Source organism: Callorhinus ursinus, unplaced genomic scaffold (genome assembly GCF_003265705.2).
Source record: "Callorhinus ursinus isolate GAN/ISIS: 27379988/994484 unplaced genomic scaffold, GSC_fseal_2.0 scaffold39, whole genome shotgun sequence".
Taxonomy (NCBI): domain Eukaryota; kingdom Metazoa; phylum Chordata; class Mammalia; order Carnivora; family Otariidae; genus Callorhinus; species Callorhinus ursinus.
In genome coordinates this window covers 2,929,752-2,953,114 of record NW_027397101.1, presented here as the reverse complement: position 1 = coordinate 2,953,114, position 23,363 = coordinate 2,929,752, and the positions used below count along the sequence as shown (strand labels likewise).

At 35.0% G+C, this 23,363-nt stretch overlaps 1 protein-coding gene across 5 annotated transcripts in view; it reads left to right on the top strand.

Moving 5' to 3' along the window:
- AGTPBP1 (ATP/GTP binding carboxypeptidase 1) overlaps window positions 1–23,363 on the top strand; it is a 161,054-nt gene that overhangs the window by 65,526 nt on the left and 72,165 nt on the right. For all 5 annotated transcript variants that reach the window (XM_025851632.2, XM_025851633.2, XM_073880686.1 and 2 more), the window contains exons 9-13: window positions 2,477–2,514; window positions 5,617–5,825; window positions 8,060–8,237; window positions 17,372–17,469; window positions 22,147–22,263. In XM_025851632.2, the coding sequence (XP_025707417.1) occupies window positions 2,477–2,514; window positions 5,617–5,825; window positions 8,060–8,237; window positions 17,372–17,469; window positions 22,147–22,263 (640 nt within the window). The remainder of the gene's footprint in view (window positions 1–2,476; window positions 2,515–5,616; window positions 5,826–8,059; window positions 8,238–17,371; window positions 17,470–22,146; window positions 22,264–23,363) is intronic.

Below are 23,363 nucleotides of genomic sequence, written 5' to 3'. Positions count from 1 at the left end.
ACAGAAATTTGTTGTTTCACAGTTCTGGAGGCTAGAGGTCCAAAATTAACCTGTCAGTAGGTCCAGTGTTCCCTCTGAAACCTTTATGGAGAATCCTTCCTTGCTTCTTTCTAGCTGGTGGTTTGCTGGCAATCTTTGGTGTTTCTTGGCTTGAAGCTGCAACATTTCAACCTCTGCCTCTGTCCTCGCATGAGGTTCTCTCCTTGTGTGTCTGTCTTCAGGTAGTCTCCTTTTTTCTTAGGGCACCAGTCATGATGGATTAAGGGCCACCTACTCCAGTATGACCTCATTTTAATTAATTACATCTGCAGTGACCGTCTTTCCAAATAAGGTCACATTCAGAGGTACTGGGGGGTTAGGACTTCAACATCTCTTTTGGAGGAGACTGGTATTTCTGAATTCAAAAGCTTCCTTCTCAACAGGAGGCTTATATTACTCATTTTCCATAGCATCTCGCTTTTTTGGGAGCTTAGGCATATTTATTATATTCTGAAATCTTTGGTTTCTTTAGCCATAAAATGTGCCAGTTCTGTGGACCAGGATTGTTTTAAGAATTAAACTAGAAAACACAGGGATGTCTGGGTGGCTCAGTCAGTTAAGCGTCTGCCTTCAGCTCAGGTCATGATCCCAGGGTCCTGGGATCGAGTCCTGCATCGGGCTCCCTGCACAGCGGGGAGCCTCCTTCTCCCTCTGCTTGCCACTCCTCCTGCTTGTGCTCTCTCTCTGTTTCTTTCTCTCTCTGACAAATAAATAAAAATCTTTATAAAAAAATAAACTAGAAAACACATATATAAGGCATCTATAACAATTTCTGGAAATTTTGCTTCTTTTCTATTATTTTGTATTGCTGTTTCACTCAGAAGATCCCTTTAGTTCTGTGTTTAATTTTGACCAATTTCAGAGCCATCCTTATGCTGGTAATTGCATAGTCTTATGCGCATTTTAGTACATAATTGTAAGGTTATGGAAAGTTTCTTACTGATGATTTAGTGCTATGAAAAGTCAGTATGTAATTTCATAGTTTTTATTTACTTTTAACTCACCATTACCAAAACTTCACATTGTTTTGAGAAAGTTCCAGGTCTGAATTTATAATATTTTTTAAAGCATATACTTTTTTCTTTTTATGAATGTTATCTTAAATAAAGGTTTATATGATTGCTTTATTTGTGTTAGTAAATCAAAGTGCAACCATTAATGACTTGCTCTGGAGGGTAGCATTAATGAGCATTTATTATGAATGAGCACTTACTCTGTGCCTAGTTCTAGATAATTGTTGCAGGTTTTACTGTGAACCAGTATCCATCTTCAGTCTTCTAGTTGATTGTGCTCTTTGCCTTTACATACTCCATCGTGCTGGGTCTCCTTCACATTAACGTATGCAACTTTTACTTTACTGCTTTGTTTTTGGTTTTAATTTCTTGAGTAGTTTTTTCATAGATATGTACATTTTATCACATTATCTAGATTGTAAAATTGTGGAAGAGATAAGTGTGCTAATTTTATACCAATGAAGAACCTGCCTGTGTGGGTGTCTAGTAGGCATTCAACAAATGCTTAATGATGAGTGACATGCTTAAGTCATAGTGCATATTTTTATGCAAATTAATTATAGTTGTTGAAATCTTGCTAAGAGGTACTGTAGTATGTAGCCTTATGTTTTTAAAGTTACTGAAATTAGGTGCCATTTCTTCAGTAACTTATTTCTTTAAAAAATATTTCAATTATAGGTTTTCCACAGTGATGTTTTGTGCATTTTTAAAGCTAATTAATAGCAGTTAATTTCACTGTGCATATTTGTATATTTATGTTCAAAGAAAATATAAGTACTTTTAAATTTTGGGGCAATTCCTTTGTCCTTTAATGGGCAATAAGAATTTTTGAGATATTAATTAGGTTCATTATTCTCTTTGGTGCCTTATGGTTGAAAAATGTTAAGGGCTTCTACTTCTCCCCAAACCTCCTAGTTCCAAAATATTTTACATTTGTTATCACCTTAAATAGTAGGATTATTGCTTGAAAGAGCTAAAATACTTTAAAGTCAGATAGCTATGAGTATCTATAGAATTTTGTAGTTACAAATTTTGTCTTAAAACTTGTTTTTGTTTTAATTTTTTATGAATCAGGGCCTCTGATTCTTAATACTGTTATTTTGTGAACTCTGTCAGGGTCAGATACAACTACAATAATCGATTCTATATATCTAATCTCCTATATAAAGACTTCAACAGTGTCTTCTTTTTCTTCCTTAAAAAATTTTTTTTGGTGCTTGGCCTGTTAATATTTCAATCTTCCTCATACCTGATTTTAACCTGAAGGGAGAGATGCATACAGAGAAACACCATATGTAATTGACTATAACAGGAATGACTTTTGGAATAGATAATAATTACTTATCTGAAAAGATTGTATGAATTTACTATTGTAGATTAATTTTACTAGTTTTGTTGTTGTTTGTGTTTTCTCATGTTGACAGGGTTGCTTTAGACACTCTTGCTGCATTGCTAAAATCAAGTAAGTTTTTAAATACTAGAAATACTAGATACTATTTTTCCAAGTATTCTATCTACTGTGTTAAAGAAACTGGAAATGTAGATTTAGTCTGTAGTTATAAAGCTAGTTTGTTATAATTTAATGTCAAAGTTGATTGTCTTTTCATATGGTTGATCATAGCTAATGTCGTTTATTGAGCTATAATTTAAGTACATCTATGTAATTCATTCCAGTACATTGACTCTCTTTTTATAAGTTCATTATATAAATATAAAGTCCTGTTAATAGAGGCAAGTAACATGTAAGTGTTATATAAGTATCATCTTTTTAAAAGTGAAGCTAACAAGATATTGAGGATATTTACTGTGAAGAATATTGTGAACAACTACTGTATATTGAACACAAATGATTTTCATTTAGAAACCTCTTATTAAAAATTTTATTTCTATCAAATTCAAGTTTAAATCATTAAAAATGACAATTAATGTAAATTTACAAACTAAAGCAACTGTTTTCTTTATCTTCAAAATTGAAGCATTAGAGTAAATGTGTCTTATGATTACTTTGGAGAGAAATTTATCTACATTATATGTTCTCTCTCTCCAAGGTACTCAGTATCTGTGGTTTAAATATAACTTTTGTTAGCACTTCCATTCTCATTGGTTGATTAAATTAACGTCTTAACCACAGTAACATTTAGTTCTAAGGTTATGATGGCTTTCAATGTTATTTTTCCCCAAAACTGTCTATCAAGGGTGAGACCAACTTGCCCTTAAATTTGAATGACCAGAATTGTTAATTTGAACAGTAGCAAATGATTAATTGATTGAAAATCTGGTATTTGGTAATGATTTGTTACATTTATTAAATTTAAAAAGTCATCTTAGGTATTAGTATTATATACCAGAGTATATAAAACTCAGTTAACAGTTTTATCTTTGAAATGAAGTGTGTGGTACTCAATTAGATGAACCATGTAGCTTTATTTTCATATATGATGTGATAAACTTTAGACCAAGATCAGAATACTTGGATTAATTTTAAAAGATGTTTGTGGCCTGGCTTTGTTGTGCCCTTTGTGGTTCAAATTGTTATTTAAAGATTAATTTTTAAATTCATATAGGCATATATTTTTGAATTAGAGTAGATTAAAATAGCTATTAAGACTGAAGCTTATTTATTTTCAGAATCACTGATGACAAAATCACTGATTCTAAGTCAGTAGAAACTAAAACCCTCCTTAGTTTCAACTATTTATAGAAATTGGTTAATCTAAGAGGACTGAAATCTGGTATCTTGCGTTTTAAATAGTAATCTTCCTTTTACTCCCTCCTCCTTCAAAGGAGGGTGGTGGACAAACATACCTGTTTTACTGCATCAGGTAAAAAAAGTAACTGACCAGTAGGATGAGTCTAGTTTATATTTGGTATGTTTTCATAGGGCACATGGCACTAAATAGAAAAAAAATTTAATAATGCAAGATAATGTTTAGTAGCACCTGCATATTTTTAAATGCACTGTGGCATTTTGGAACATTCTCATTCATTGATTTTTTTTTTTTAACTGCTTTCTGGGAGGGGGCAGTTATTTACTTTGAAAGGGTAAATGAGAGAAAAAAAATAAAAGGGTAAATGAGGCTACTATAATAACCCTGAGCTAGTATAAAGCAAAGAACATGTATACATACAGTGCAGAAGGACAGGCAGCCTAGGTGCCATCGCTAGAGTATGGATGAGATGCTGCAGTCTAAAGGGGAACCTGAGTTATCTTTTAACTGAAGAGGGAAGAAGAGACATAGGTTGATAGTGGGTTAGGTGTCCTGAACACATGAATAAAACCCCTTTACTAAACTTTTTAGTTGTGCTCAGTTGCAGATTGCACATAGCTCTGTTTACTTCTCTTCATTCAGCACCTGTGTTTGAGTTACGGGCAAGTTTCTTATTTGATTTTTAATAAGAATTTAAATATTTCACATAAATACCATTTAGGCTCATAATGTCTTTTAAGAAAATCATATTCACAGCTAGTAAACTAAAGGCTTATATACTCCAGGTGGTGTAAACAAAGTGTATATTCCTTTAAAATACATGAAACTACTGTAGTCAAAACTGTTGACCTGATTGTGTAAATAGCCACAACCTTGGCCAACTAGCTCTTGAAGACACAGAAGAGGTTTTAAAGCGTTTATGTAAGAAAGCCCCTCTCCCCACCAGGTGAATTTCTTCCAGCTCCCTAAAGTCAGAACAGGGTTTCTGAGAGAGCATTAATAGTTTGTTGACCTCAACATCTTTATGTTTTAGGTACATATTAGCAATATGGAAGCTGTAGTAATCCTTTCAGGTAACTAAAAGCAGCAGAGCCTTACCTTACTGTTACATTATCTTAGTGCCTATGCCAGTGAGCCAGGGTAAACTTATATTGGGGAGAGATTGGAATTTCTTTGTAACTAAACAAGCTTGGATGGGTTGGTATTCGACATTAGTTTGTGTTCCTATCATTGGCTCCCCTATGTGGTACTGAGTGGCTCCAGATGTTGCTATGATAGGGTTCCCCTAGTGCCATTTTAGTGAAATGTACCCTTTCGGTTAATAATCTAAAATATTAACACTTTAATAAAATAGATCAAATTTGTGGATTTCTGTTAATTCTACCCTAGTAAAATCAACCATTTACAAAAAAACCCTCTTTAATGTAGTTTTTATTATATTAGATAATTAATGACCAGAAAGCAGTAAAGTGCTCTTCACATTTCATTTACTAAAAGTTTTATAAGTATTCTTAACTTAGTGTTGTTATGGCATGGATATTTATATAATTGTGGGGGTAATTAAAGCAGGTGATTTCAGTGGAAACACATAGTTTGTAATAGAAGCTACAATCCAGTAGAGTTAATTTCAGTGGAAACAGGGTTTATAATAGATGTTACAATAATAACAATGTAGTTTGCCATCTGGGACTTTTCATTTATTTTGTTAGAGAAAAAAATATTTAAGTATGTGGCTGCTATGTATATTTTTTTGAAAAAAAAACTTATTACAATATTGTGATATTTTTAATTCAATTTATTCTACCATTTTCTCTTGTCATTTAAAAATGTTCTTTCTCAATTTTCTTTTGTTAAAGAAACAAACGCCAGAAGAGCTGTAGACAGAGGATATGTCCAAGTCCTTTTAACGATTTATGTAGATTGGCACCGCCATGATAACCGGCATAGAAACATGCTCATTCGGAAAGGAATTTTACAGAGTTTAAAAAGTGTTACAAACATCAAGTTGGGAAGAAAAGCATTTATAGACGCCAATGGGATGAAAATTCTGTATAACACTTCACAGGTGAGTTTTTAAATTTTCTTCCTATTACTGTGGTTATGTGTTAATGATATTATTTGGTTCTTAAGAAAATTTGGTATTCTTATAAATACTCAAAAAGTATGATAATTATGTTTAAGAAAAAAATCTGAAGATGAAAAGGCATGATAAACCTTTCTCACGTGACCTCCTCAGACTGTGTTGGAGAAAGTGCTGAGTGCATATCTCTGCAATATGAGATTTTAGGTAAAAGGAGGATGTATAAATCCATCCACTGGGCAGGAAGGGAATCTGTAGAGCCATGTTTGCTAAGATGTGCAGTTGGCTGTACTCAGTTTTGCATGTTCCCCTCATGAGATATTTATGGATCCATTATAGCTGGTGAGGCAGTTCTGTGTTTGTGAGTATTGTCAATGTCTTCCTTCTAGATAGAGCAGTTTTACACAGAGAAGGTACAAAAGTGAAACCTGGAGTTAGGAATCCTAGTTCTGCCAGCCATCTTAACCGTAAACCTTCTTGACAGTATCTTTAGCAAGAAGACTGTCAGCTCTGGGCAGTGGGGATGTTACAATGCAACCATTTTGTTTTTAGAAGGTTATAATTATTGGAAAGAAATCTGTCTTTTAAAAATTGCAGCCAGTCATCTTGGTTGTGCCCTCCTGGTCTTGCATACAACAGTCTCTTTCTACATGGCAGTAGTTAAGAAACCTGAACACACAATTTATGTTTACCCTAAGCTTTTTCTTTTCTAGATCAATCATATGCACTTGTTTTTACTATTCCTCATGTAGACAGTGATGGATAATTGATGTATCAGGAAGAGTTGGGTGACCTTGTTTATGCCACTTAATATTTCTGAGCCTAAATTTCTCATCTGTTCTGACAGGTCAGATGTGAAAATTTGTATTGAAAATTTTATGGGATATGAAAGTGCTATCTAAATGCCAGTTGTCAATAATAATAACAATAATAGTAGTGTTTTATGTTATAGGTTCAAATCCCCTGTCCATTAGCCCTTGTCAAGATTGGATACCACGACAGCATATTAAACTCTTAGAACTTAAAATCATGGTGTTCAGACTATTTTTTGTAAGTTGAAGAGTCAACTTATTAGAGGTGCTATTGTATGATAACTGATAACAGTTCTGAGAAAGGCTCAGCCAGTGCACATTCCTTTTTATTTCTTACTCCTTTTTTTTTTTTTAAAGATTTTATTTACTTATTTGAGAAAGAGAATGAGAGAGAGAGAGCAGGAGAGGGGGGAAGGTCAGAGGGAGAAGCAGACTCCCCGCTGAGCAGGGAGCCCAATGCAGGACTCGATCCTGGGACTCCAGGATCATGACCTGAGCCGAAGGCAGTCGCTTAACCAGCTGAGCCACCCAGGCGCCCATTTCTTACTCCTTTCTTACTATCTTTTTTACTTAATGTTTTTTTCTTCCCTTAAATTAAAAATAATTTTTATTTTATGCCCTAGGCTTGCTAAGTGACTTGTAGGTCACTCATAGATATTATGTAGCACAGTAGTCCCCCCTTATCTGTGGGGGATACGGTCCAAGATCCCTTGGATCTTAGATGCCTGAAACCTTGGATAGTACTTCACCTTATATATACAATGTGTGTTTCCTTATACATACATACCTGTGATAAAGTTTGAATTATTAGGCCCAGTAAGAGATGAGCAACTAATAATAAAACAGAAAAACTGTAACAATATACTGTAATAAAAGTTAAGTGAATGTGGTCCTTCTCTCTCAGAATATCTTATTGTACTGTACTCATCCTTATGATGATGATGATGTGAGATGATAAAATGCCTCTGTGATGAGATGAAATGAGGGGACTGATGTAAGTATGTTGTGTTATAGCATTAGGGTTAGTATTGACCTTAGGTCAGAAGGAAGATCATCTGTGCTGGACCACAGTTGACCATGGGTAACTGAAACCAGGGATGAAGTGGGACTAATATACTTGGGTGACTTTTGGTGCCAAAGATGGTACTGATTTCTGCTTAGTTAAAATATTTTACGAAAAGTATTACTAAATTTGTCACATGAAGTTCTTACCTATGAAGAGATACTTCTGAATAGGCAAAGCTATTTTATGATCATATTACATTTAAATACTGGTTTTTGTGTATTTGTCTCTTGAAAATTATTAATATATTACTTTATGAAGTAATGTAAAATTGATTTACTTATTCACCAAAGGCATATTATCTTTTTTCTTACTTTTCTTTTTTTCTTTTTCTTAAAAAACAGGAATGTTTGGCAGTCAGGACCCTTGATCCTCTTGTCAACACCTCCAGTCTGATAATGAGGAAGTGTTTTCCTAAAAATCGCCTGCCACTCCCAACGATTAAAAGTTCTTTCCATTTCCAGTTGCCAGTTATTCCTGTGACTGGGCCTGTGGCCCAGCTCTACAGTTTACCCCCTGAAGGTAAAACTGCATGTTTACTGCTGGCTTTCAGTGATTCTTGGAATTGTGTGACTGTCGACTTTTTTTTCCCCTCATTTCTAGTTCCACAGCAAAAGAAGACCTTAATGAACACAATAAACTTTCACATTATATTTTAAGTTAAATATTTCTTTAAATATAAGAAATTGAGTTCTGATAATTAAAGGCAGTAGTATGGAATGTGTTATATATATGTAAATTTGAATTTGAAAAACTTTAAGCATTACATAGGAACATTATTTCGTAGTTTACATAAATTTTCAAAGGATAAGAGTGTAAACATTAAATGTTTAGGTAGTTATATTTGGGCTTACATTTATAACTTTTTGGTGAACTTCATTTTTGTTTAAGTTAAGAATACCTAATCACCAAAAATGTTATTTTTTTTAATTTTTATTTTTTTTAAGATTTATTTATTTATTGGAGAAGGGAGGTGCAGAGCCTAGAGATTGACACAGGGCTCAATCTTAGGACCTTGAGATCATGACTTAAGCCAAAACCAGGAGTCAGTGGCTTAACTGACTGTGCCACCCAGGTGCCTCTGCATTTTTTATTATAAAATAATTCATCTCTCTTCATAGAGTTTCTACATATTCCCATGAAATTTCTATGGCAAGAATTCAAGAATTTAACAGATGACTCACTGATAAAAAATTGAAAAGAGAAGGTAAAATGTACTTTAAGAAGCATAAAAAAATACTGGTCCAAATTAACAGAGTAATTTCTTTCTACTGCAATCAGGTTCAACTATTTAAATAATACTTAAAAATTTTACAATTTCTATTATCAGGGTTAGTTTCCTTATGTAAATTCATAGTTCTCCTAAGAAAAAGGTTCAGTGTTAGTGTATATGGTTCACAGAAGTGTTTTCTAGTGATTCGGAATTTGCATATAAATATGCGTAGTATTATAATGCTTTGGAAAAGGGAAGGTGAAAATAGAAAAACGCCTACCAATATTCTTCTTTTTCTTTAATTTTTTATTATTATGTTCAATATAGCATATAGTACATCATTAGTTTTTGATGTAGTGTTCAGCGATTCATCAGTTGCATATAACACCCAGTGCTCATCACCATATGTGCCCTCCTTAATACCCATCACCGGGCTAACCCATCCCCTCACCCCCCTCCTTTCTGTAACCCTCAGTTTGGTTCCCAGAGTCCAGAGTTGCTCATGGTTTGTCTCCTGCTCTGATTTCTTCCCATTCAGTTTCCCTCCCTTCCCCTTTGGTCCTCCATGCTATTCTTTATGTTCCACACGTGAGTGAAACCATATGACAATTGACTTTCTCTGCTTGACTTATTTCACTTAGCATAATCCCCTCCAGTTCTATCCATGTCAATGCAAATGGTGGGTATTCATCCTTTCTGATGGCTGAGTAATATTCCATTGTATATATGAACCACATCTTTTTTTTTTTAAAGATTTATTTATTTATTCATTTGAAAGAGAGAGAATGAGAGAGAGAGAGAGAGGCCACATGAGAGGGGGGAGGGTCAGAGGGAGAAGCAGACTCCCCACTGAGCAGGGAGCCTGATGTGGGACTCGATCCAGGGACTCCAGGATCATGACCTGAGCTGAAGGCAGTCGCTTAACCAACTGAGCCACCCAGGCGCCCATGAATCACATCTTCTTTATCCATTCATCTGTTGAAGGGCATCTTGGCTCCTTCCAGAGTCCACGGTAGTTTGGATATTGTGGACATTGCTGCTATGAACATTGGGGTGCAGGTGCCCCTTCTTTTCACTACATCTGTATCTTTGGGGTAAATACACAGTAGTGTAATTGCTGGGTTGTAGGCTAGCTCTATTTTTAATGTCTTGAGGAACCTCCATACTGTTTTCCAGAGTGGCTGTACCAGCTTGCATTCCCACCAACAGTGTAAGAGGGTTCAGACACTTCTCCAAAGATATACAAATGGCTAACAGACACATGAAAAAAATGTTTGACATCACTAGCCATCAGAGAAATACAAATCAAAACCACAGTGAGATACCACCTTACACCAGTTAGAGTAGCAAAAATTAACAATACAGGAAACAAAAATGTTATGGTTTATGCTTAAGAAAACTTGCATGTGACTTACCTAAATGAAAATAATGAAATTATTAGAAGTTGGCTGTTTGCCATTTCAATACAATACTGGGAACATAGTAAAAGAAGTAAGAGTTGAAATCTTAATGTGGGGAAAAAGTAGAATTCTTTTGGGTAAGATCTAGTAAAATGGAAAAGGGAATGTAGTCTAGACTATTATTAGAATTTCTAAAGTATTTTCTCATCAGTTGATAAATTTTTTTATGATGTAAGAGAATTTTCAGGTAATTATAGTTTTATTATCTTTGATGCAGATTTATTAGTGGGATATATCGCAGAGTGCACTGTATGATTTTTTTAAAAGTATTTTATTATTAAAGTGCACCTTTAGTCTATGCAAAATACCAAGATGGATTATTCAGAAACTTCCTTTAAAGGGTTTAAAAAGTCTACAACTCAGTATGGGACTTGAGTAAGATAGTGAAGTGAAAATGGTGATCTAATTTCTCTTTCCCATTGCATTTAAAATTACCAACAGACTTTAAAAATAGGGGAAAATCTGTACCAAAAGTGAAAACAAGGTAAAAGAAACATTCTCATGAAATAAACATAGAACGTGCACCAAACATCGTGGAGGTATGACTATATTAAAGAAGAGCATCAATTCTCTACTCACCCTTCTGTGAATGCAGTACGTCTGTCTCCAAGTTGAGGTACCAGTAGCACCTAAGTTGGACAGACAATCAAGGAGCAGTTGGAGTCCTTTTCTCTCCTGTATCTCAGTGTAGGATTATGGGGGTTTAAGTGGTGGTTGTAACTGCTAGAAAGCTGGGGAGACTTCTGTATGATATAGCAGGTGGTAATACTGGGAGGAGATAGGATATAGGATTTACCCCATAGTGTTCTTTATTCAGTGTACAGAATAATCACATATGAGGTAAGAAAGTAACTTCTAGTTAGCACTTCTAGTGCAGTGAATTCACCAAACATGGGGAAAAAATGACAGAGATGATATTTTTTGAGGGCTCCTTTCCTGTCTAATCTCAGACTAATGGATCACTAAATTATAAAGGGAGATTTACACTGATGGACAAGTCTTCATGATTAAGATGTGAGAGGAGAGTTTTGACAGCATCTGTGCAGACACAAGGCAAATACCCTTTTTCTGTTCACCATTTTTCATATATCAGACTTCATTACATTGATCACAATTTTCATTATTTTTTACCTTCCTCAGTTAGAATGTAAGTTCCACGAGGATAGAACTGTTGTTTTTTTCCTTCATTTTATCCTCAGCATCTATTAGACACAGTTAGTGTACACTTAACATTTGTTGATGAAGGAATTGAGCTGACCTCAAGGCTTAGTCTCTAGAACATTAAATGCCAAAAGATAGTGAAGCAGCATCTTACAGAGGTTTCAAGGAGAGTCCTGATTCAAGATTTCTGAACACTTATTAGTTGCCATCCATATGTGAAGGTGACATATTCTTAGGTATATAAGGGTTTGGAAGTGATTATCCAGGTACCCTTTCTGAAGTAATTACACGAAATATTACTCTAGTCTGGCCAGTGATGAATTAAGATGACAAGAATAGAGACAACATGGTAGCAGAATCATTGTATTAAACAGTACAAATTGTTAATTATGTAATACTAAATAATTATAACACTATTTTTTGAAATACATCAACCAACTCTTGGCCAAGGATACATAATACACAGTTATAACAAACTGGGTTTTTTACACAAATAAACTAAAATTTTTATTTATATTATATATATGTTTGATAGAGTTCCTATTCTTAGGAATATTACACTATTCTTGCATTTCTAAAATAATCATAGGAATAGTGGTTCATATATGCATTTTAAAATGTAAAAGTACTTCTGAAACAGAGATCCTTAGCTTGGGAACTATTGACTCATAGGAATCCATGGATGGACTTCAAAGACTATGAACACTCTTAAATTCTATATAAATTATGTATTTTTTTTCCTGGGAAAAATTCTTAAAGAGGCTCATTTATTACTGTTATAGAAAAGCAAGGAAATTTCAGAGATGCACAAAAATCCTGAGAGCGCTAAATACAAAGCAAGGACCAGCAAATCAGCTTTAGTAATAAGATATCTAAATGGATAAAATACTCTGACTAAAAGGAGAAGAATTGACTAGGAGGCAAGATGGCAGAAGAGTAAGGGACCTCGTTGCATCTGGTCTCTTGAATTTAGCTAGATAATTGTTAAATCATTCTGAACACCTATGAATTCAACCTGAGATGTAAGAAAAGAATTGCTGGAATTCTACAAATAGAAAAGCAACCACTTTTTTGCAAGGTAGAAGGTATAGAGAAGTGAATCTGAGGGGAAATATTGGAAGATAAATGTCAGGGGGGTGGGGAGCCTCTGAAAGCTGGCTACCAGAAAGTGATATGGCACCAGAGTGCAAAATGGAAATTTTTAGAAGTCTGCTCCAGTGAGAGACATCCCTGCCTGACGGGTGCTCAGGTGGCAAAGCAGGGCAGAATCCTAGGTGGGACAGTGTGGTCTCAGGATCGGGTCACAGAAAGAACGGGGGTGCCTGAGCTGGCAGAGTTCCCAATCATTGGAGTGGAGAAACAGGCTACAGTCTGAAAGGGGTCCCTGCCTAGGACTCATATGTTCTCTCTCTCAAGGAGAGCAAGAAGACCCTAGCAGCTTTTGCCTCTTAAGATCCCTCTAGCCGTAGGTACCACTGCTACTTGAAGACCTCCATAGTATTGGCCACAGAGGAACCCCCCACAGTCAGTGTTAACATTGACCTCTGCTGACAGAGCTGCATGGAGACTATGCTGCTGTGCCTTTCCAGGAAGCAAAGATACTACATCTTCCCCCAGTCTGTACGTTCACAGCTGTTTTCTGGTGAAAGTCTTTCCCCACCCAAGCCAATCAGTCCTAAAAGACTGGAAGAAGCAACTGCATCCTCAAATGGAATAGTAAATATCCTCCAGACTGAGAGGGCACTTTGAGACCAAAAAACTACGCAAGCCAAGCCCTTCCATACCATTTATAGAGTTTTTTTCAGGGTAACTTACTGACAAGGTCAGGCAATCCAGGTGCTGCTACACAGCTGTTCTCGCCCAGGCCAGACCTTAATCCACAGCTTTTATAGAGCAGGGGGCATTTGTGGTGTGGTCAAAGGGTAGTTATCTAAAGTGGTGCCATATGTGCACCAGAGGCTCTCTACTCGATATCCAAACTGGTGCCATCTATGCACCACTTTAGGGAAGATCAGAACAAGCCTTCCTGCTTTATGATCAGGGCATTACTGGGCCCTGACAGAGATCATTGCTTGGACATGAACAAGATGGAGGGCCAAAGATGGAGTTGGTGTTATTAGCACTCCTACACAGACCAGTATCTCTGGTGAACATAGATGCAGAAATCCATAGCAAAGTAACAGCAAACTGATTTTTAACAACAAATTAGAAGGATAATATACCATGAACAAGTGGAATTCATCTCTGGGATGCAAGGACGTTTCACCATCCACAACTTAAAATGTGATAAAGCACATTAACAATGAAGGATGAAGATTATATCATCTTGATAGATGCAGGAAAAAAATTTGACAAAATTCAAAATCCTTTTATGATTAAAAACTCTTAACAAACTGGGTATAGAAGGAATGTTCCTCATCATAATAAAGACCGTGTATGATAAATCCGTAGCTAATATTGTGCTCAGTGATAAAAAGTTAAAAGCTTTCCAAAGATATTGTCTCTCACCATTTCTATTCAACACAGTACTGGATATCCTAGCTATAATAATAATTAGGCTAGAAAAAGAAAGAAAAGGCATCCAAATCCTATAGGAAAAGTAAAATTATCTGTTTGCAGATGGCATGGTCTTATATATACAAAACTGTAAAGTCTCTACCAAAAAACTCTTGGAACTAATAAACAAGTTCCGTAAAGTTGCAGGATATAAAATCAAATATATAAAAATCAATTGTGTTTCTATACAATTATAGTAAACTCTCTGAAAGAGAAATTAAGATAGTAATCCTATGTACAGTAACATTGAAAGTAATCCTATGTACATTGAAAGCAAAATAGGAATAAATTTACTAAGGAGCTGGAAGACCTGTACAAGACATTGATGAAAGAGATTGAAGAAGACACAAATAAATGGAAAGATATCCTCTGTTCTTGGATTGGAAGAATTAATATTGTGAAAATGCCCATATTACCCAAAGTGGTCTGCAGATTTAAAGCAATCTCTTTGAAAATTGCAATAGCATTTTTTCACAGAAATAGAAAAAACTATCCTCAAACTTTATGGAACTACAAAAGACCCCCAGTAGCCAGAGTGATCCTGGGAAAGAAGAACAAAGCTAGATATCACAGTTCTAGATTTCAAGCTATTACAAAGCTATGGTAATCAAAACAGTATGGTACTCAAAGCAGGCACATAGACCTCTAGTGGGATGGAATAGATAGCCCAGACAAACCCATGCATATGTGGTCAGCTAATTTTTGATTAAAGGCACTAAGAATACACAGGCGGGAAAGGACGTTTTCAATAAATTGTATTGGGAAAGCTAGATATCCACATACAAAAGAATGGAATTGGATCCCTGTCTTATACCACTAACAAAAAATTATCTTGAAGTGGATCAAAACTTATAAGACCTGAAATGGCAAAACTCCTAGAAGAAAACTTGGGGAAAATGATCTTTGACATTGGTCTTGGCAGTGATTTCTTGGATAAGATCCCAAAAGCACAAGCAGTGGAAGCTGAAATAAACAAATGGGATTATGACAAACTAAAGAGATTCTGCACAGCCCAGGGAACAATAAATTATAACGGCAATTTCAATTTATTGCCCTACAGGATGGGAGAAGGTATTTCCAAAATGTATCTGGGAATGGGCTACTGTCTAAAATATATATAAAAAACCTCACACAGCTGAAGAATATAAAAGCAAGTAATTCGGTTAAAAATTGGGCAAAGAACCTGAATAAATATTTTCCCAAAGAAAACATACAGATAGCCAGTAGTATATGAAAAAGTGCTCAACATCAGTAATCATCAGGGAAATGGAAATCAAAACCATAGTAAGATATCACCTCATACCTGTTAGAATGGCTGTTATCAAAAAGACAAGACATAGGAACTATTTGCAAGGTTGTGAAGAAAATGGAACCCTTTAATACTGTTGGTGGGGATGTAAAATGGTATAGCTAATCTGGATAACAGTGTGGAGGTTCCTCAAAAAATTAAAAATAGAACTACCATATGATCTAGCAATCCTACTTCTGAGTATATATCCAAAGGAATTGAAGTCATTATCTTAAAGAGAGATCTGTACACCCATGTTCCCTGTAGCATTATGTACAGTAGTCAAATTTATAAATAACTGTAATGTCCTTTGATGGATAAATGGATAAAGGACAGTGATATATATGAATATTATTAAGATAATGTAAAGAAAGGAAATCCTGCCATTTGCAGCAACATGGATGAACCTGGAGGGCAGTGAAATATGCCAGACAGAAAGGCAAATACTGTATGGTATCACTTACATGTAGAATTTTAAAAGCAAACAAACAAAAAAAAATGATTTTGTAGAAACAGAATAGAATGTTGGATGCCAGGAGTGAGGGGAGTGGTAAATGGGGTGCTGGGATCAAAGGGTACAGATTTTCAGTTTAAGAAAATTAAGTTCTGAGGATCTATTGTACAGTATGGTGACTATGGTTAATAATAGGGTATTGCATATTTGGACATTTCCAAGAGGAGCTCTTAAACATTCATCACAGTTAACATTGTTAATTATGTGAGGTGATGGATGTGTGAATTATCTTCATCTTGGTAATCATTTTACCATGTATATTTGTATCAGATCATCACATTTGTACACTTTATATTACAATTAATATTATTTCTTCTTCAATAGAGTTAAATAGTTTAGAAGAATGTCCTTTTAAAATATTCTCTCCTTTGTTTTAAAGTGTGCACTTCCCTGAGTACTCTTCCACCCTTCTTGCCTTGTCTCCCCCACGGCCATGGTCCTCATGTACCTTTACATTCTGTTCCCTGAGTTTTTCTCTAATGCATATTCATTCTTCATCCCCATTCCTGCTGTACTGGTTCAGACAGTTACTGTCTCCTGTTAATTGGCCCCCTTCTGTATATGTGCTCCCTCTCTCACATCTGCCAGAGTGATCTTTTGAACAATGTTAAGTCAAATTAAGCCATTCTCTTCTTGAAAATTCTCAGTGCTTGTCTTGCATAGGTTAAAAATCTAAACTACTTGGTCCCTTCATTTTCTCATTCTTATTTGCCTTTTTTAGTACTTTCCCAAGTATACAAATTTAGTTACACTTGCCGTTTTTCAGGGATATCATCTCAACTCTTTTTTTCTTCTTAAAAGCCACACTCACCCACCCTTATGTTGGCCTTGAAAGCTGCTGTATTTTCTTCAGGATACTGCTTAATTACTACCTGTTCTGTGGAGTGATTATTCATAGCCCCTTGACCTCAAGTTAGTTACTTATTCCATCCTTTGTTTTCCCAAACAAACGTTGCCTTCATTAATGTTTACTTTTATATTGTAGTTACCTGTTTAGTCTTTTCTGCTCTTTAACCTTATGTGCTCCTGGAGGACAGGGACTATATTTACATATATTTTTAAAAATTCCCAGCACACAACACTACATACGTGGCACATGGTAGCCATTGAAACAAATAAATGGGAAATCAGTTGTTAAAGGAATAAAGTCAGTTTTTGAAATTTGTCATGTACAGGAAATAAGCTGTTTCATTCAGGCTGTTGCAACGGAAGACATTCGTTTTTAAAAATCGAGAACATCAGTAAAAACACCCATACATTTCTACAGTGCTTTTTCAAATTTTAGTATCTCATAGGTTTTCAACACTTAGGACAGCCTTAGAGACATTTTTAATAAGGAATTTCATTTACTTTTCATTTGGTGATTAAAATACCAATGTTGTATGTATATAGCATCCTTCCTTCATATGTGCATGTTGTAGAATGCTTACCTCTGACCTACTTATAGCATGTTTTGTGTCACAGTGGATGACGTAGTAGATGAAAGTGATGACAATGATGATATTGACTTAGAAGCCGAAAACGAAACTGAAAATGAAGATGACGTAGATCAGAATTTTAAGGTTAGTATAAATCTCTATCTTTGGTCAACTTTATGAGTTATATACGCAGTTGTAAAATAAAGATTGGGGAAATAGGTGTAGCTTAATGGTAGATTAATTGGTTTTGTCCACATCTTTTTATTGTGATAACTGTGGACACTAAGGCAAGGGAAAATGAAAAATGATGTTGCTTTGAATGCATCGGTCTGAAAAGGTCCTTAAAATAACTTATTTTCACTCTTTTTGACCAGGATAACCTCAGGTAACTGATCTGACTTAGGTTTCAAAGTCTGAGTTTGAAGGAAAGTGGTTTGAGACTCTAAGTGGCAACCTGTTCCTCTTTTAACAGTCTTTTGGGGATATAAAAATAGTAGGAAAATAATCTGTAACTGCTGGATTTTTGGTAAGAATTAGTGTTTACATAATGATTCTTAGGTTTCAGTTCATTGGAGAGGAAATGGACAAAAGTGTTTATTGAATTGAAACAAGATAAAAAAATTGTTATATGTGTGATGTTAAGTAAAGAGGCAGGGGAGTTTTTAGAATTTTATGGCACTTCTGGAAGTGTAGAGATGGTATTTGCTTTATTTAGTGTCAGGGGGTCATTTTAGTATCTGTGAAAAAATGCCTGCTTAACTCCTTCAGTTTTTAGCTGTTTAGCTTAGTCTCTTTTGGCGGGTGGGAAGGGTTTCATTTGACCCTTGCCTGCTTGGCCCTTTTCGTCTTGAAATGCTACATCACAATTGGGTACACTGAGTATTTGACCCTCTCTGGAGATAGAATCTAAGATACTGGAAGGAGATACCCATTTTAATAGTAGATGTAGTTCTAGTTTCATTATCACCGAATGCAATCACCACGGCAAGCTTTGGCAGAATTGTCAAGTTAGCCAGTCTGGGCAGAATAATGGTTTGCATTCTTGCCTCAAGAAGCTAGAAAGAAGAGAAACAGTGCAGGCTCTGATTTTCAAGGCAAAATATCTGGTTAACTGTGTGATTGTGGTTCTGGACTTGATATAAGTGGAAGAACTGTGGGATCCAAGTTATGAGAATTTAAATTCTGTTGTGTAAAGTGTTCTTTAGATAATAGAAGCTATATTAAACATCACCTGTTTGGATTCTTTGGGAACTGAATGTTTTGGGATAGTAAAATTTCAGATTGCTGTTAAATTTATACTTTAACATATTTTGATAGAAACCTTTCTCTTTTGTACTGTATGTTTCCATGTTGTTAAAAGCATAGTATGTTGAGTATAATTTACTTTATGGCTCAGGGTCCTCATTAAACATATCTGTTGTTGTGATCACTACAGATGTAAAGACAGAGATTGGTGGGGAAATAGAACTAATAGGAATTATAACAATGATTCTGATTTTGCTGCTTGGAAATTGTCAGTGTGTATGCATGAATACATACTTAAAATTTTTTAAAAATCATATGAGGGTAAGTTACATATATTATGTATCATGGTCCTTTACCCCTAAATATGTCAGTGAATATTTCCTAAGAATAGTGGTACTCTCTTACATAACCACAAGGCAGTTATCAACTTGATAAATTTATAGTGATATAACATTTTTTATCTGATCTGCCATCCATATTCCACTTTGTCAGTTGATCTAATAAATGTCCTTTGTGAGGTTTTTTTTTCCTTCTCTCTAGAATAGGAACTAGCATCAGATATTGTTTAATTATTTTGTCCCTTAAGTCTCCCTTAATTTAGAATATTTCCATATTTTTTTGTCTTTTGTGACATTTATATCTTTGAAAAATACAGTTGTTGGCTGTATTATTCACTGGAGTAGCTGCGATTGCTTACATTTTCTCCTGCTTTATCTTAACACACCAGTTATAATAATGAGAAAAAAATAATAGATTCAATTTATTCAACATCTAATCCTATTCTAGTCCATGGTCTTTTTTTTAATTAACTAATTAATTTTTATTTTTTTAAATTTATTAGAGAGAGAGCACAAGCAGAGGGAACAACAGGGGGAGAGAGAGAAGCAGGCTCCTTGCTCAGCTGGAAGCCCAACTCGGGGCTCGATCCCAGCACCCCAAGATCATGACCTGAGCCGAAGGCAGACACCTAACCAACTGAGCCACCCAGGCGCCCATGCTTTTTTTTTTTTTAAATTGAAGTACAGTTGACACACAATATTTTATTAGTTTCAGGTATACAGCAGTGATTTGACATTATGTAATGTTCACCACGATAAGTCTAGTTAGACCTTTTGCATTTACCATCTATGCTAGTTCCTGCTCTTTACCTATAGTAATTATTAAATCCTCATCTCAGTCCTATAAGGTACATGATATTATTACCTCTGCTTTACAGGGCTAATAATTAGAAGAGGGAGGCACAGAATGTACCTTATAAGATGTGGGGCCAGGATTCAGAATAAAGCAGTCTGAGGTGAATGTCCACTCTCTCTACCACCATACTATACCAAAATGTTATTTTTTTTTTAAGATTTTATTTATTTATTTGACAGAGAAAGAAAGGAAAGGGAGAAAGTAGCAGAGGGAGAGGGAGAAGCAGACTTCCCGCTGAGCAGGGAGCCTGATGTGGGTCTTGATCCTGGATTCCAGGATCATGACCTGAGCCGAAGACAGAAGCTTAACCAACTGAGCCACGCAGGTGCCCCAGCCAAAATGTTATTTATTTATTTATTTTTTTTAAGGACTACAGAACTGTTGGCTTTTTGAGACTGCTGAGCTGTATTATCTTATTTTTCTTCTTGACCATAGTTTGCCTTACTGTCATTGGCGGTTACATTTGGACTTAATTTTTCCTTTTTATCTAAATCTTGTTATTTATTTCCTGTGTCAGGTGAACCTGCTACATACAGCCTTAATATTTGTTTGTGTTTGATTGTGATTATAGTTTTAGAGACTGTTTTTCCCTCACCATAGTGATTCCATTCTCTTTACCCCAGATTTTTCAGTTTGGAGCATTTATAGAAACTTGGAGATTTAGAACACTCATCTCCATTAGCTAGGACTTGTCAGTATATAAACTTCAATGCGTTCTTTTCCCCTCCTTTACTTGAGAAGAACTTTACGTAGTGGTGGAAGGTGGCTGTGTTGTTTTTTTTTTTTTCCTAAGTCTGTCAGGAGCTCTTCATCTTTGTTTTCCCCTAAACCAAAACAAAATTTCCTGCTATTGACCTCTCAAAGTGTAGTTTTTTTCTCACAGTGCCTATTTTACAGATAAATTCATTTTTTTTGAAAGTAGAGAGCAAATATGTAAGGCTCTATTTTCATGAAGTAGTATTGAATGTTGAATTCTGGTCTGTTTAGAGAAGGAATACTTTTGTAAACTTTTTGTTATTTTGAAAGCATTGTCTACTTTATTAGATGCCAAACAAGGAAATTATATATTTTGGTTCATCAATGCATAATTTAAGATCTATGAAATTCCATGTTCATGTCCTAATAATTATACAATAATTATACACTAACATGATACTCTTTAAATACAACCAGTGTTTATTATTTATGGCAAGGGAGAAAATCTTTTTATTGGTTATACAAATAATAGCTAAGTTCCTGAATATGAACTATGAGAAATATAAAATATGTTTTTCCTTTTAAATTAATATGGTAATATGAAGTGTATATATTTAGTCAGATACATGTATATAAAGCATTATAAGGATTGAAGCATGGTAGAGTAGATTTAAGGCTAAAAGTAAGTTTACTCACTGAAATTAAAACCCATTGAAAGTTAGTAAGTGGTCTTTATATCTCTCTTTAGCAATGAAGATAATGATGAGTTTGTATTTGTGTGAGGCCAGATTTGTTGAAGGTCATAGAGAGAATAGCTTGGATGGTAGGTAAACTGACACTTGTCTTTCTGGCACAGTGTATATTAGGTCTTTGAACAGATACAGATTGAATTAATCCCAGATACATATCCTGTTTTTCTGAGGTCATACCTCCCCTTTAAATTTACCCTCTTCCTTCCTAAAGGGGCGTGGAAATAATTTCTGGCTGTTTTTCAATTTTTTTTACTCTTTTTTCCCCCAGAAAAAGAGTGTGTGGTGACACTGAGCTTTTCTAAGGGAACTTTGTTGACCGTGGAATACAAGAGTACAGGGTAATCATTGGTTTGTCTTGAGGCAGTGCACTGACCAACAGAGTATGCTCTGAAATCCATGATTAGTTTTACATCCTCTTTGCACACTATGTAATTTTGAGCAAGCCCCTTAACCTCTCTCTACCTTGGTTTCCTCTTCAGTTAAATGGAAGTAATGATGCTGTCTACTTCATAGAGTTCTTCTGCAGATTAAATTATGTAAAATCCTTAGCATAGTGCTTCTCACATTTTCAGTGCTTAGTATATGTTAGTTATTTTGATTATCCACCACCACCATCATATATTTATATTTTTCAATTTAGTTTTCTTAAGTTTAACTACCCTTTAATATGAGTAAAACTATGGCAACTAAGGAGATTGAGGGGAGCATCCTTTAGTCTGGATCTTGACACTAGGTTTTCTATCTTGAGGAGCCCAAATACTATTTTCAACACAACAATGACCCAATACCAGCAAATTTCATTTATGGTAAAATTAGTACAACCTTTATTCAGTGATTATTCTCTACATGTAATTAATAATTTGGAAAACTTGATTCTGAAATGTAGTCTGTAATTTTACCTTTTTCTTAACTGGTTACATTTTTATTATTTCAGAATGATGATATTGAAACGGATATTAACAAACTAAAACCCCAGCAGGAACCCGGACGAACGATAGAAGAACTTAAAATGTATGAACACCTTTTCCCTGAGCTTGTTGATGATTTTCAGGTATAAATATAGAAAATACAGCATCTTAATTGATTTTAAGAAACAGTTCTTTTTTGTTTTTCCTTCCTTAGGCCTGTAATCCCTGTTTTCCCTTTGCTTTTTATTTCTAAAATATGAAAGTAGTATTGCCTTTCTGGGTGACATTGGACAGTTACTTTAGCATTCTGAGCTACAAACTACTTATCTGTAAAATGAGGGGACTAGCTCATTAAATTTTTGGACTAGCTTTTACATTTTTTCATCACTTTGGCTCATTGCTTTAATTGGCATAGTTTTTAAAAAATAATCTTTAAAATGGCATTTTAAAATCTTATGTTGAAGTCGTCTTTCTGTCAGTTGCATCCAACTGAAGGGGGAGGTGGGAGCTGAGAAATTGCTAAATTAAAACTGAAGTCTCTGTTTGTTGGATTGTTTTTCCTGACAGTCACCATATAACTGGGGGGCCAGGGGAGAACAACGTGAAGTCTTTATATCTGAGTTGGTTCACAGGGAGAGTGACTTCTCATTAACATTTCTTACCCTCATTTATTTACTGGAATGTACTACTTACTTAGCGTGGGTTACATAGCAAGTAAATCGGATTGAATTGATGGCAATTAGTAGATAGAGTTTCTTATTCTCACTCAGCTGCCCCCTTATGGTGGGTCCTTGAATAAGTCCCTGAAATTGCCTAGGATCTTAACCTGTAAAATAAAGCATTCAAACCAGATAATCTCAGATTTATTCAGCTCTTACTACAGGACCCCATGCCTCCCAAATCCATACATTTAATTCCTAGTTGCTTAAAGAAAAGGACTTTAATGTAAGGTTATATGTGGGAAATAAAAAAAGGAAAGACAGTTGACCCTTGAAAAACATAGGGGTTAGGGGTGCCAGCCTTCCAGGAGAGTAAAAAAATGCGTGTATAACTTTTGACACCCCCAAAACTTAATAGCCTGTTGACTGAAATCCTTACCCATAATATAAGCCATTGATTAACACATTTTGTATGCTATATGTATTATATATTGTGTTCATACAGTAAAGTAAGCTAAGGAAAAGAAGACATTATTAAGAAAATCATAAGGAAGTAAACTGCTATACTGTATGTATCAGAAAAA